This window comes from Musa acuminata, chromosome BXJ2-9, assembly GCF_036884655.1.
Source record: "Musa acuminata AAA Group cultivar baxijiao chromosome BXJ2-9, Cavendish_Baxijiao_AAA, whole genome shotgun sequence".
NCBI lineage: Eukaryota > Viridiplantae > Streptophyta > Magnoliopsida > Zingiberales > Musaceae > Musa > Musa acuminata.
The window spans coordinates 10,653,103-10,666,395 of record NC_088346.1 but is presented as its reverse complement, the minus strand read 5'-3'; the positions used below and the strand labels follow the sequence as shown (position 1 = coordinate 10,666,395).

At 40.6% G+C, this 13,293-nt stretch overlaps 2 protein-coding genes across 2 annotated transcripts; both read right to left on the bottom strand.

Moving 5' to 3' along the window:
* Positions 1-504: 504 nt before the first annotated feature.
* LOC135585892 (uncharacterized protein At1g66480-like) lies at positions 505-2,668 on the bottom strand. Its single transcript, XM_065125642.1, has 2 exons — positions 1,688-2,668; positions 505-1,036 (listed from the first exon to the last, which is right to left on the bottom strand). Exons 1-2 carry the CDS (start codon positions 2,351-2,353, stop codon positions 1,007-1,009), a joined length of 696 nt encoding a protein of 231 aa, XP_064981714.1. The 5' UTR covers positions 2,354-2,668; the 3' UTR covers positions 505-1,006.
* A 2,734-nt stretch (positions 2,669-5,402) lies between these two features.
* Positions 5,403-9,009, bottom strand: LOC103998015 (U-box domain-containing protein 10). The gene is made up of 4 exons (XM_018818354.2): positions 8,516-9,009; positions 7,430-7,546; positions 6,855-7,304; positions 5,403-6,751 (listed from the first exon to the last, which is right to left on the bottom strand). The coding sequence occupies exons 1-4, from the start codon at positions 8,873-8,875 to the stop codon at positions 5,675-5,677; spliced, it is 2,004 nt and encodes a 667-aa protein (XP_018673899.2). The 5' UTR covers positions 8,876-9,009; the 3' UTR covers positions 5,403-5,674.
* Positions 9,010-13,293: the final 4,284 nt, after the last annotated feature.

The following is a 13,293-nucleotide window of genomic DNA, read 5'->3' as shown; positions in this document are numbered from 1 at the left end:
TAGTAAATCTAATTAATTGGGAGTCTCGTTTTAAATATTTTCAATGCATTCATTATATGCAAAGATAATATTTTAAGATATGTCAAGTGTTTTAAATACTTATTTAACTTGGACAAATATATGGTATGAATGGGTGAGACCACACAATGAGTCAATCCCTCGCCTGCGAGCATAGATTGATTGCCTCTGGGATTGGATTATGTTAGCAAGCAGGTCAAGCAACAGCTCAAGTTAGGCAAGATTATTATATCTTGTGGTACATCGAGTGCGAGTTACGTATGACTCACCATTGCTCCTCAAATCATGCAAACATTTGATGACCTATTATGGGATGCCTTGATCAGCCCATGGTGGTAGGGTTCAATTAGTAATCTCTTTATCATTTCTTTAATAAGTATACCAAATGTATAATTATACAAATTATATTTAAATCAATCCCAAAATTCAAAAACATTACAATATAATATGATTATTATATATACTATTATAATATATATATATATATATTAAAAAAATAAAAATAATATTCCTGTGGATAAATTACACTTGTATCTGCAAGTCACATCAAGTTTGGCACAAATCCTATAGCACTTTTTCTAGTCTTCCAAGTTCAGATCGTAGGGAAAATATTTGCACTCGCTTTACTTAGTTATTAATTATTTATTTTTTAGAAAAAAAAAATGTTCAGGATAGATGAAAGCGAGAAGGTTGGATAAGCACGGATCTGCTGCTTATGGAAACAAATCCACAGCTCTTAATCCCGTGGGAATCCCACCCTCTTGCCCATCCCATCTGCATCAGGAATTCCATGCAACGGAGAGTAAGTAGTAAAGAAAGCACTATCTGACAGCTTCGAGGGGACGAGGAAGCCGTAGGCAGCTTCGCATGTTCCCACCCACAATTCCTTTTCTTCTCTGACAAATCTACAAGATCTGGTGATTCTGTTGCTTCTACATTGACTTGGAGTAGTGAAGTGACTTGAAAATTTGGCAGCTTTGATGGTTGACTATGTGACAGCAAGAAACCTCGTTCTCTTCTGCAACAATCAATCACAAAAAGCCCATTAAACTAGTGGAAACGGTCTTAACTTCGCGAGAGAGGGTTGTCAGATTGAGTTGTATAGTTTTGGTCAGTAGCTTCCATGCACCACAACCATTTTGACCAAAATGCTACAACCATGAATGCAACAAAACAACATGATTATGATGATACAGGACCTAACAAATCTGTGGAACATAGATCCAATTCACATGTTACTGTACTTGTAATTGTCTTTCATGATGCTACGTAGAATTAATTGCTTCTTTGTGATCTGAGTGATCAGGACTCAACCCATGAAAGCAGTTTCTCCAGCTAAGGATAAGACTGCATAGGAAAGCATTGTGCATCGTGTTGTTTCTTTACAGACACGAACACTCCAAGCTTGATGACCTTCACAACTGCAGCCATGGAGATACTGACAGTCTCATCCTTGTTACACCTATAACAGCATGTTCTTCATAGGATAAGCCTTTGGATCTTGCATTGTATACGGACGTACGCTTGTGCTTCTTATGATTCCGTTCAAGTCACCGAATTAACATCAGCAATGCAACCCCACCGAGCAAACTCACAGCCATGGTGGTTCACAGGGGTAATTGGGAAGCAGAGGAGGACTAAAGGGGTTCGGAAGGAGAAGAACGCGTACCTCCTTGCGTCTGGCGTCCACAGTTGACGTTGTTGGCTCCGGCGAGGGCGAGGGGCCACTGCCATCTTTTCCAGCACAAAGATGCATGATCTTCTGCGCGGCGTCGGTGGCGTCCTTGCTCTCCCGCATGAGCCTCTGCACCTGCGCCTTGGGCAGTCTCATCTTGAGGCGGACGGTTCCGTCCATGGCCTCCTCGGCCTCGACCGAGGGCGGCGCCGGGGTCGCGATGGCGAGGTCCGACATGGAGCGGCGGGCGAGCCGGAGGCTCTCCAGCCGCTCCTTGGCGCTCACGCGGAGCGCCCCGGACGAGGCCCTGCGGGGGGCGCGGTGGTCCGGCAGCCGGGGGAGCTCCACCATGAAGTAGAGCTTTCCCGGCTTGAGGGCCGCGTCCGGGTCCAGCGGCCGTGCCCGCAGCCCGAGGCGCTTCACCTCCTCGGCGTCGAGGAGGGTGTGGCCCGGATGGTCCCGCAGCGCCTGCGTGGCCTGCGCCGGTGGCTTCAGCTTCACCGTGGTGCCGTCCACCTTCATCACCTTAACCATCTTTTTCTTCCCACCCAAACTGTTGCCCATCTTTTCTCTCCTATGATGCACGCAATGGGGTTGCGGAAGTGAGCCAAGTGGAAACAGAGGAGGGGGAATAAAAAGGGTCGAGCAGGTGGTGGGCATTTACGAAGGTGGGTTCGGGTTGGGTTGAGGCGTCAACTGAGGAGAGCAAAATGGAACCAAATTGCTATTCGAGAAACTGCGGTAGGGTGGTGTGAAGGGAATATAATTACCCGTCGGGCCGTGTTTTTACGTTCTGCGTTCTCACCCACCCAGATTTGCTCGCATGAACAAAGTTGTACTTGCCGACGCCATAACGACGGAAACAGAGTCATCACGGTCCGTTACTGACAACTGGTTTTGGAAGATGTCGCTGTGTTACAAAGCACGACATCACAACTACCTACTTGTTGATGGTCAGCGAGGGGAACACCAAACCCGAGTGTCACACACCACTGGGCCTGTTAGTTCTTGCCTTGGTTGGGACAACATCAATCATAGATTTAACCCTTGGAAGCTTGCATTGTTCCATGAAATAAGATCAAAATGAACAGGAATAACAACGACGGGGTGGCTTTTACTCAAAACTCTTCCTCTTCTGATACTCAAAAACTATAATAATATCACTCTCAACCTACCCAAAATTAACTGTATCAGTTAGATAGCATGAGAAACTTTTAATTTTCTTAAGGTAGATTGGGAGGGAATGTAATAATTAACACAATGGAAAGTTGTACCTGAAATTGACACACCCAGGTATGAAACCAGGTGATGCTTCCCTTCTTCTAGTTTCCGGGCATGCTGAGAGAAAACCTACTTCGAGCACGCCTGAATCCAATCATGTCAACCTTTTAGAAGTCAAAGATGCAGCCACCGCCCTCAGAAATCAGCTCATCATCAGTCATTGCATGCTCGAATCTGATGATGGCTCAGGCACGCTTTTTGCTTCCAGTGTTCTGATCATGTTTACAGACATGAACAGTGCCCAAGGTTGTGCACTCTTCCTCCCAAATCATGGTGGCAGCCATGAACTCATCCCACATCAGGAGCAGTAGCAGTAGATCTTTGAAGACAGAAAATGGAACAAGGATCTGCTTGTTGAGCATGAAATGCAGGCAGCAGAGTAACACTCGAGCAAGCATGCCAACTTGAAGTGTCTTTGACTAATTCCATTCCCAGGACACGGAGAAAACACAAATCTACAGATGTGTGGAAACAATAACAAAGCATTCCTCTAGCTTGAAATTAATCATGTCAAATGTGAATTAAGCATGGATGAACTGATAGAAACAATGTCAAAAGTTGTGGTCTTCATTTCTACCATTTTACTAATAGAAAACATACAAGCCTCATGCCTAACCTGAAAAGGAAGCTTTACTTGTCTTGGAGTCTTTTTCCTCCCAGAAACCTGAAGCAGTCTTCATGGTGAGGACAACTGCGCTTATAATTGGCCACATGATTGAAGACTAAATGCAAATCTTTGAAGTGCAGCAAAGTCTAAAGCTATCATGAAGTCTTTGAGCAGAATGACTCCTGTACACAAGCATATAGTAAAGCCGAGTTGGAATGGTTTGCTTGCCAGAACTGACCTAGTTGTTTTGGTTCAATTAGAACAATAACATGCTGCACAGGATACTAGATACGTTCGGTTCATCTTCCTCAACCTATTCCAATTTCTAGTGTGACCTAAATGTTCCAATGAAGTTTTTAGCATATTTTCGCTGTCGAAACTCTGAATCAACTAATACTAAGTTGAACAAATTTGTTTTTGTCAAACCCTATTTCCTAAAATAATTTCCATCAGTTCTAATTTATTTTACTACTGAGACTCTGACTACCCTCTTTGCTTTGTAGGCCCTAGTAGTGTCAAACTTGATACAACTACACAAGTCTTGAATTGGTGTGTCAAGGTAATTAGCTTGTCATAGTCTATAGGAGTTTGAAAAAGTAGTTTTAAGGAATAAACAGAAACTTTAGGATAATTATTTTGCTATAAGATAGGGCCAACCATTTTTTTACATGAGATGAGTACAGAATGCTTTGATATTATATATTATAGGTTATATATCTGATGCTTGATAATTGATATGGTTTTTTTAACTTAATTTGAGCTTTATAAAATAGAGTTATCAACTTCAATAAATTCTTGAAAAGCATGTCTTGATGAGTGATTGATATTAATGTCATGACTAGGGAAGACTAAAAGCTCTTGCTTCATCTATTCAATCAATCTCAAGCAAGCAGCCTCTATAGTTTACAGGAGTAGTGTTGCCAGGAAATACATTGTGCTTTGCAATAGCTAAAGTCCATACCATCGTGATTAAAAATTAAAATAGAAATGGGAAAGGCTTAAAAATGGGGTAATTACACATTTTTCAATCAGATTTTGCATAAATGTATATTTCCAAGAGCTCTTGTGGATTCAGATATTGCCTTCAGCTTACCTACTAATTTCTCATGATTGTTTATACTTTATGGTTTCAGGTTTAGAACCTTTAAGACTCATAAAGGAATCAGTCAAGGTGATTTCTTGTCCTTTCATTTGTCCAATTTAGCTTTTAATTGTTATCTTACTTGTTCAATGATTACTGTACAAGAAGAAGATTACTCCTTTAGTTTGAGCTCTAGCAAGACTTATGGCATCCTTTACGCTTGCGATTTGTTATGGCATAATAGCCACATAAAACTTGGAAATTATTTTAAAGATAGTAAATTTTCATAAATTTGATGTTTTCTTCATTAATATAATTAATCCTAATCTTAAATTACCTGTTTGTGAAAGTCTTGGAATTAAAGCAGCAATATTTTGCCTTTTATTTTTATATATTTCAAGTTACATAAAGTAACAATTTGCTCCAAGGTATAAAGTTTCAGCCAATAAATTATTGGCACTCTGTCTCAACATCCGTTGTCTACTCCATCAACTCGCATTGGCTCAGTATCTTCATTGTGGGTCTTATACATGGAAAATTAAGAAATAATAGTGCTCTTTCTCTCTTAGAAAAAGAATTATGCGCCCAACACATGTAATGCCAATTGTCGTAAGAATCATGTATTTTGTCAAATGTCTAATAAAATTTAAACCACATAAAAATATTTTCCATCTATGTTATCAGGAAAGAAACAAGTCCAAATAACCATGCTGGCACATAAATTGTGAATGCAAAGTAAATAATACAAAAGACTGACAAAGATTTTTATAGTGCAGATTGTTCCATCTATACAGAGAGAATAACCAAAACAAAAGGAGGAGCAACCACACCAACTGTTTATTTTACACAATAAGTTGGAAAATAGCAAAAGGTACTTAACAATCCTTGCACACTTCTGCAAAGAATCAAATAACGAAAAAAAGTAGACAGACATGTAGTTGACATCAATGAGTTTCACTCATAAATAATGCAAGCTAGCCTTCAAGTATATATAAACCGAAATGAAGGTCAGCTATAGCATTTGCAACTTACAAAGATGCTCCAAGAGAGAAGTGGCCTTGCGCTTAGCTCGGTCCGTACCACTCTTTGCGAGCTCGGTCAGCGGTATAAGGGCACCTAATCTCCCAATGCATGCCAAATTCTCATTATCTTTCTTGCAAAGTGCAAGTAGTATAGCTGCTGCATTCTCCTTATTGCGAGGTTGGCCAGTCCTTAGCAGGTCAATCAGAAGTGGGATAGTGTTGGCCCTGGCTATTGCCATCTTTCCTTCTTGATGGCTCACAAGAACTGATAAAATGGTTAGTGCTTCATCTATCATGCCATTGCTCAATGGTTCCTGAAGCATCTTCAGCAAAGGTGACAGAATTCCAGCTCGAATAGCACGGGCTTTGTTTCCTTGATATATGCACAAGTTGAACAAGGCTGTCGCAGCATCTTTCTTTCCCCTGTGACTCCCACTATACAGTAACTCGATCAATGCATCAAAAGCTCCTGGTGCACTTCCAATTGTTATCTTATTGTCATCAATAAGTGATAAGCTAAAAATGGCAGCTGCTGCATTTTCTCTTGCTTCCATGCTTCCACCTCTGAGCACTTGAATGATTGGACCAATGGCACCAGCCAGTACTATTAATTCCTTGTTATGTTCATAAATAGAAAGGTTCAGTAGTGCTGTCACTGCATGTTCTTGGATTTTATGGTCATCAGCTGATAGCAGTTTCACAAGAACAGGAATTGCTCCGGCCTCTGCTATCAGAATCCGGTTGTCTGTGCTCCTTTTTGCCAGGGACCTTAGTTCAGCAGCAGCAGACCTCTGATCCTCCAAAGACCTACTTGAGATATTGCACACCAACACATCAATAGCAACTCTATCCGCTGTAAATTCATGAAAAGCTCCATCACTCTTCCTTATCCATCCACTCACTGTTTTGTGTGGCTGCTCAACCTTATGAAGTTCACACCACTGCATGATTAGACTTCTCAAAACATAGTTAGGGGTCAGTGTAAGATTTTGAAGTTTTTGCTGGGTCTTTGGACATGTTCTGTTGCCGCAATCTATCCATTTTTGTATATAAGCTCGCTCATAAGTCTGAAAGCATGCATAGAAAAAAATAAGCATTCAGAACCTATAAAATACTTGAGAATTTTCATAATTTGAAGACCTGGCTTATAATGTTCTTTTATACAGTTACCTGCCCTGTGGAAACTATAACAGGATCCTTCATTAGTTCCAGGGAAATTGGGCATCGGAAATCCTCAGGAATCTCCAAAGGGACAGGTCTCTTAAATACCTCCAGCATCTGCGAGGTTAAGTTAATTTGATTATCATCATTAACAACAGATATGAAGGAATCAGCTATCCTGGCCTTATTAAGTCCTGCTGTTATATCCGATGTTATATTATCCATATCATGGTTAGACTTTCCATTAACTTCTGCAACCAGCATAACTATGTCTTTGAAATCATGATCACCATCAACTGTGTCATCAATATGAAGTTCCGGAGAGCTGCTTGTCCTTTGCAGTTTGAGTTCTTTACCACATGTTTGTGACAGCATATCATATATCTCTGAAAATACTTTCAGATTTGTAGTTCCACTTTTCACAGTTGCTCTTCTTAGCTGAGCACGTATCAGCTCAACCTAATAACAAGCAAATAGCGTGGTAACTCAGAGAAAAAAGATGAAGTTACAGACTACACCTAGTTTATTCCCATCTTCTCCAAAAGAATCATAGACAATGCAGTGGAAATCTATTTTTCTCACACCTGTTCTTGGACTTCATCAGATATGCCAAAGTTTTCATATGGAATCTTCCCAAGAACCTTCTCTAGCTGCCATGTCACATACTGGAACTGGATATCAATGTTCTTTTCTACCAAATCCTACATGAAGTGCATAAAGATTGATCAGAGAAGAAACAGGATATAAATATCATACTGGAACACACATGCTTTAAGTCTCTCAAAAATTGCTGTCATGCACTACAAGGAAGAGACACCTATAATGAATAAATAATGATGAAGTCATTGAGTTATTGTTAAACATGCCTGCGAAACAAGATCATTCTAACATGCAATATCTTACAGCACATAAGAAGCAAATTTCAGACCTAATGATGTATAATGCGGAGAACTGTCATTATGAATTGATAGAAAAAGAATGTATGTACTAGTATGGCAGAATATATTGCATTCTGCAATAGTTTGTAGAAGGAAATGACACTATGTCTACATTTTGGACAATAAAGAGAGTAAAAAAGCGTAACATTGCACATCACATTACAAGCAAATAGTTCCAACGGAATATAGAAAAAAGGATTTTGTTCAACCACAGCTAGTAGGTTCTGTGAAGATGGAAGGAGTCGGTTACACAGCAGTTCACAACTAGGCACCTGATTTTTCTCATAATTTTGTGGGTGACATCAAACTATCATGATATGTATCAGTCAATTTTGTTAATTTTCTGTTGTAATGCTTGCCTAATTGCACGCAAACAACATTAATAAAGCCGATCTAGCAATAATGGATTGGAAGATGAGCAAAACTAGAATGATGACAACATGAACCATATAGATCCAATGATGTTGAGAGAAAACCAAACAAATAACTCTCCAGCTAAGCAAGCAAGAACGATGGGCATTCTTCGAATTCAGTTTTAGGAAGCTAGAATTCTCAGTGAGATTTGGGTAGGCTGTGGTTGCTCCTTAACGACTATGACCACATAGTAAACAGAGCATGATGCTAGTACTTAATATAGCAGAGTAATACATAGATGATTTGATCTACTAGATACACTTCAAAAAAAGAATCATTTACCGCAGAATCAAGAAATGGAAAAGAACAGAGACTCACAGAGGAGGCATTGTCCTGCCTCGGCCGGCGGCCAAGCAGAAGACACTTCTTGGCCGCTTCAAGCGCCATCAAGAGATCAGCCAAGCAAGACGTGACGTCCACCGGCGGGGAGGGGGAGGAGGAGGAGCAGGCCGCCTCCGAGGGAGGCAGCGACGGCGTAGCGTCGTCGGATCTGGCGGCGAAGTCCCAGATCTCCTCGAGGAAGTGGGAGAGGAGGGAGATCTTCCTGGAGAGGCGGAGGCAGCTGGCGCCGAGCGAGCTCGGAGCGGAGGCGGCGGCGAGGACGGGGCCCATAGCGGCGACTTCTTGGACAAGCGTAAGCATCGCCTCCGCCGTCGTCCGGATCTCCGGTGCGGCCATGGCGGCGGCAGAGGAAGAATAGGAGGAGGCGCGATCGCGCGTTCGCGGGAGGAGTGTGACAGAGGAGACGCCGATTCCAACGGCATCGCAATATAATTGAGGGAGGGATCAGTGGAGAGATTCGCGGGCGCAGAGACAGCGCGAAGACGAATAAAGAAATCGACAAAAGAAGCGGCAACAGGAAAAGAAAAGAGCGGAGACATTTTCCGGGTACAGTTGGGAGGGAGGCCGAGGCATACACAGACAAGACTTAACGACGGGTAGATACAGATGGGTACCACTGTCACATCTACCCGCCTCATGATTGGATGAGTCGATGAGTTGTGACGTTGTGATGGTATCCGGGATAGGGTTTAAAGGATGGGTTGGAACGCGGGGTACGTGGTGTTGGGAAAGAAGGGCCAGTTGGGTACAGCTCTCGTCTTCGATGGGTGGAGTGCCTCAACTGGAACGTGGCGGAAGCTGGAGGAGTCGATGACAGCACAGCTGTAGCATAAACAAGTCGCATTGCAGGCCGTTTCCTCGGCGCGTTTGGACCCCCGCTGTGTATTTGAATCGTCTCCACCACTGCTGCTTCACAAATCAATCGTTTGTTTCTGAGAAATGATAGAGACGCGCTTGTAAATGACACTACTATTCCAGCTCTCAACGGTCATGGACTTCTCCCATGACTTTAGCTTACATAGAATTAATAAATTCAAAAAAGAAGTCTTTTTCATTTTCTTTTTCTCAGCAGAGAGCATTTTATTTTTATTTATTTACATAAAACATCCTTTATTTTATGAAGGATGAGATTACTCTTACAACCATCCTGTCATCCCGCTGTCTCCACTTCTTGTCTAGGGTTATCATCGTGTCATCGTCTGTCATGGTCGAGTCCCCGAAGGGAAAGCGGGTGATGGTCTGTGAGGGCGACCTCGTCAGCATGTACGCTGTCTATTTCCTCATAGCTTCCATTTCCACTTTTCCTTTGTTGTCGCCCTAGATGATCTCACCAACGACTGTTATCGACTCCTTGAGGATCTCTCCCTATCGCATCCATTGTCGTGATTGCTCTAGTGTTGCCTTCCCTTCCTCCATGGACTTGTCCCTGTTTATGCCTTCATCGGGGGAGTCAAGGGAGGGCGATCACTGTGGGGGCTATCCATCAAGGTCGACAAATAGGTACGATAGGGCAGAGGCGAGGCCTTAGCAACACCTCATTAGGGATGACCGAGGGTGATAGACGAGGATGAGAAAATAATCGATAGATGAGGGCAAGGGCTGTAAGGCAGAGACAATCACACGGATGTGGTGGCCGGCAGCGAGATGCGAAGGCGGCCACGATAGGAGGGCGACAATGAGGGCAACGATATTCTGGTATAAAAACTTGAGGTTTTTTTAAAGAAATTTATTCAATAATCCTATATTTGATCAATTCATGAGTGATTTATCAGTAAATTATAGCTGCTTGGGACAATGATGATGTTGCCAATTTTAATTCTATGTGACTTCGTCGGATTAAGTACTTGCATCACTATATACTTGGTACTTTAGAGGTGACTAAATTTTGATGGATATTTTTAGGTGTAGTTGCATTGATGATATAAGCAACCATCTTTTCTAAGATATCCTAACAATTCTGTGTTGAAAAGGTCAAGCTACTTCGATGCCTCTCATCATCGACAATCTAAGTGGTTAGTCTATTTAGTTGAGCAACAATGTTTTGTTATATCTATAGCATGTCTGTCATTAGGGTGTCATAATGATTCGCCATGATAAAAAAAACATAGCAGATTCTATGAACCATGAAACAAACACATTGTGATGTTTAATGCATAGTACACTCATCTCTTTCTAAACTACGATATGATAGTCTCAGGATGAATCAGTCATTATCATGGTGATGACCAAAAATTTCCGTTAAGAACTTCTCATACTACGTATGAGTTCTCATTTTGTTGAGTGATAAGCTCAATTTGTATGAATAATTTTGATGTGAATGCAAGAACTTGATATAAAGCTTATAGGAAATATAATTTAGATGTTCATAGGATTTTCTCTAAACGATTAGATTGAGAAATTTTTTTTAGAATTTATACAAGAGAGAGTGATAGGGTTGAATTTGAATCAACTCAAAAGAGAATCTTATTTCTTGTATTTTATTATTCTCATATGGTAAAGGATTTTCTTTTTTATGAATTAGGTAATACATAAATCTTATACTTGCTATTTTTCTGCATTTATGATTTATTATTAATTTTCTAATATAGAAGAGAATATTCAGAAATATAAATGTAAATAAATTAAAAAAACAGAGTTCTATAGAAAATAAGTTTAATATGTAATTTACCCCCATTTGTCAACAGAGTGGTATGAATAGATGCAAAAAAGTCAATGAGTCGTGCCATGAATAGTGATTTTATTTAGCCAAGAGTGATTATATTTCTTGTTTCATTGATATTTACACTAAATAAAAGCAAAATTAACATGTCATAGTGGCATGTGGATCGGCAATCCATTAGTGGAGCAATTCTTTGAGCAGAAATCATTTTATAAGCTATAGATCATTTATTTGCTTTTAGTTTTTATTATCTTGTTGTGTATTGAATGATTCACTTTGCCAGATAAGCGAAAAAAAAAACATAAAAAGAGCATCTAAAAACATAAAAGTTGTTTGTATTTGCAACATTGTGTTAATCTTTAATTTACTTATCCGATGTGTATATTTGTTAGGACGAAAGTTGATAGAGAATATTCTGGCAACTAGACCAGCCCGTCAGTTGGTCGTCACCAAGACATCGACGTGGAAAGCAAGGGATAAATCATCACTCCACTCGATAGTAAGGCGGTAGCCTGTTGGCCACTGCAACCAACAACAAGCGGTATGGCTCGATCGTCGGGGGCAATGGGCCCCAGGCAACCAAGTTGACCCGCGCCCCTCTTTGGTCAGCCTTATAGGTGACAACACGTAAGGGAGCCGATCGGTGTGACCCTATTAGCCGTCAAAATTGACAAGAGATGCCCCTTTCTATCACCCTACGTTGACGACGTGTTACATGGGGTCGTACGGACTAGTTATGCAAATGTGCAAGGGTTATGGTAGTGTAGAGATGAACAATGACTTGTTTGAGTTTTCTTTTGGTTAGATGTTATAGTTATGTTCGAGTTTTGAAAATACTATAAACAGAGAAAATCCTACCATTTTATTTAGTAAGTTAGCATGTTTTAATTTTAAGATTGTCTATTTCTGTTGATAGCAATAATTAAAATTGAGATATGGCATCTTACTTTAACCAGAGGGTATTAATAGAAATAGAAATATAGTGTTATATTTCTATAACTAATTTCATATATTTTTAAAGAGAGACACATATGGTTTGATATATTTGCCTAAGGTAATGATTTCAAAGGAAGAATCTCAAGTCTTTTCTATTAATTAATAATATAATTATAAAAATTGAGCTAGCAAAAGGTCTTAAATACATTTTTGTGATGCATAAGAATAATAGAATATGAAGATAATATGTTATAATTTTTTGGTAAAACTACAGAGAAGTTGTGTACATGTAAGTTTTGCTAAGAGCAAAGAAGCATACAAAATTTTTGGATGAGTGGGAAAGTATGTTTACTTACTAATTTCATCCATGAGAGTGTTAGGGATTCTTTTTTAATGAAAGGCTTTAAATGGGAATAAATATTTAATCTTTTTAGTTAAATCATAGTGTAAAATTAGCTAACTTATGGGGTTAAAACGTACCTTGATTGGTGGAATTCGGTGAACCGTGTTCCACGTGATCCGCGATCAAGGTAGGCTCCTTTGCTTCGAAGTAGGGGAAACAACAATGCGAATCCAATCCCCCACCCTAAACACACTCTGCTGAATTCCACCAATAACACTCGAGAATTAGCCGATTCCACGTTCTTTTTAACTTCATCGCGTAGGAGAGCAGTAGAGGCCGTTCTACTTGCAATCAAAAGACGAAAAAGGAATTAGCTAAGTGTGGGACCCAGGTATTTTGCGTCCATTGATTGGTTGGATTCGCTGGACTGCGTTTGATAATGATCACTTTATCTGCATCCTTTTCTCTTTTTCTTGTCTCTCTCGTTTGTTCTCTTTCTCTCCAAGCAAGAATATATAACGATTTGGTTGCCGGCTGCCGAAAGGAATACGGAGAGTGGTATTCCCGCAGTGAAAGTTGCGCACCTAGGGAGAGACTCCTGCGTCTGAGACAAGCCACCATCCATGAAACCGTGACTTACTATTGGTTGTTTCGTGGGTCCGCGAGTTGGGACCCATATCGTTTACTAATAGGAAGAAAAATCATTTACTAGTTTGCTGTTTTAGGCGAGGCGAGACAAGTGAAAAGGAGCCTGACACCGACTCCTCTTTCGGTGTCGTATCCTCGACTGTACATACAAAGTATAAAACGGTCGCC

What these genes read in the sequence shown, in the direction of transcription:
- LOC103998015 (XM_018818354.2), bottom strand. Translation starts at nt 8,875, where the DNA reads ATGGCCGCACCGGAGATCCGGACGACGGCGGAGGCGATGCTTACGCTT. An exon ending in CTGATGAAGTCCAAGAACAG is followed by an intron (nt 7,305 to 7,429) that starts GTGTGAGAAAAA and finishes GCTTGTTATTAG; the next exon opens with GTTGAGCTGATACGTGCTCA. An exon ending in TTATAGTTTCCACAGGGCAG is followed by an intron (nt 6,752 to 6,854) that starts GTAACTGTATAA and finishes GCATGCTTTCAG; the next exon opens with ACTTATGAGCGAGCTTATAT.
- LOC135585892 (XM_065125642.1), bottom strand. Translation starts at nt 2,353, where the DNA reads ATGCCCACCACCTGCTCGACCCTTTTTATTCCCCCTCCTCTGTTTCCA. An exon ending in TGGACGCCAGACGCAAGGAG is followed by an intron (nt 1,037 to 1,687) that starts GTACGCGTTCTT and finishes TGATTGTTGCAG; the next exon opens with AAGAGAACGAGGTTTCTTGC.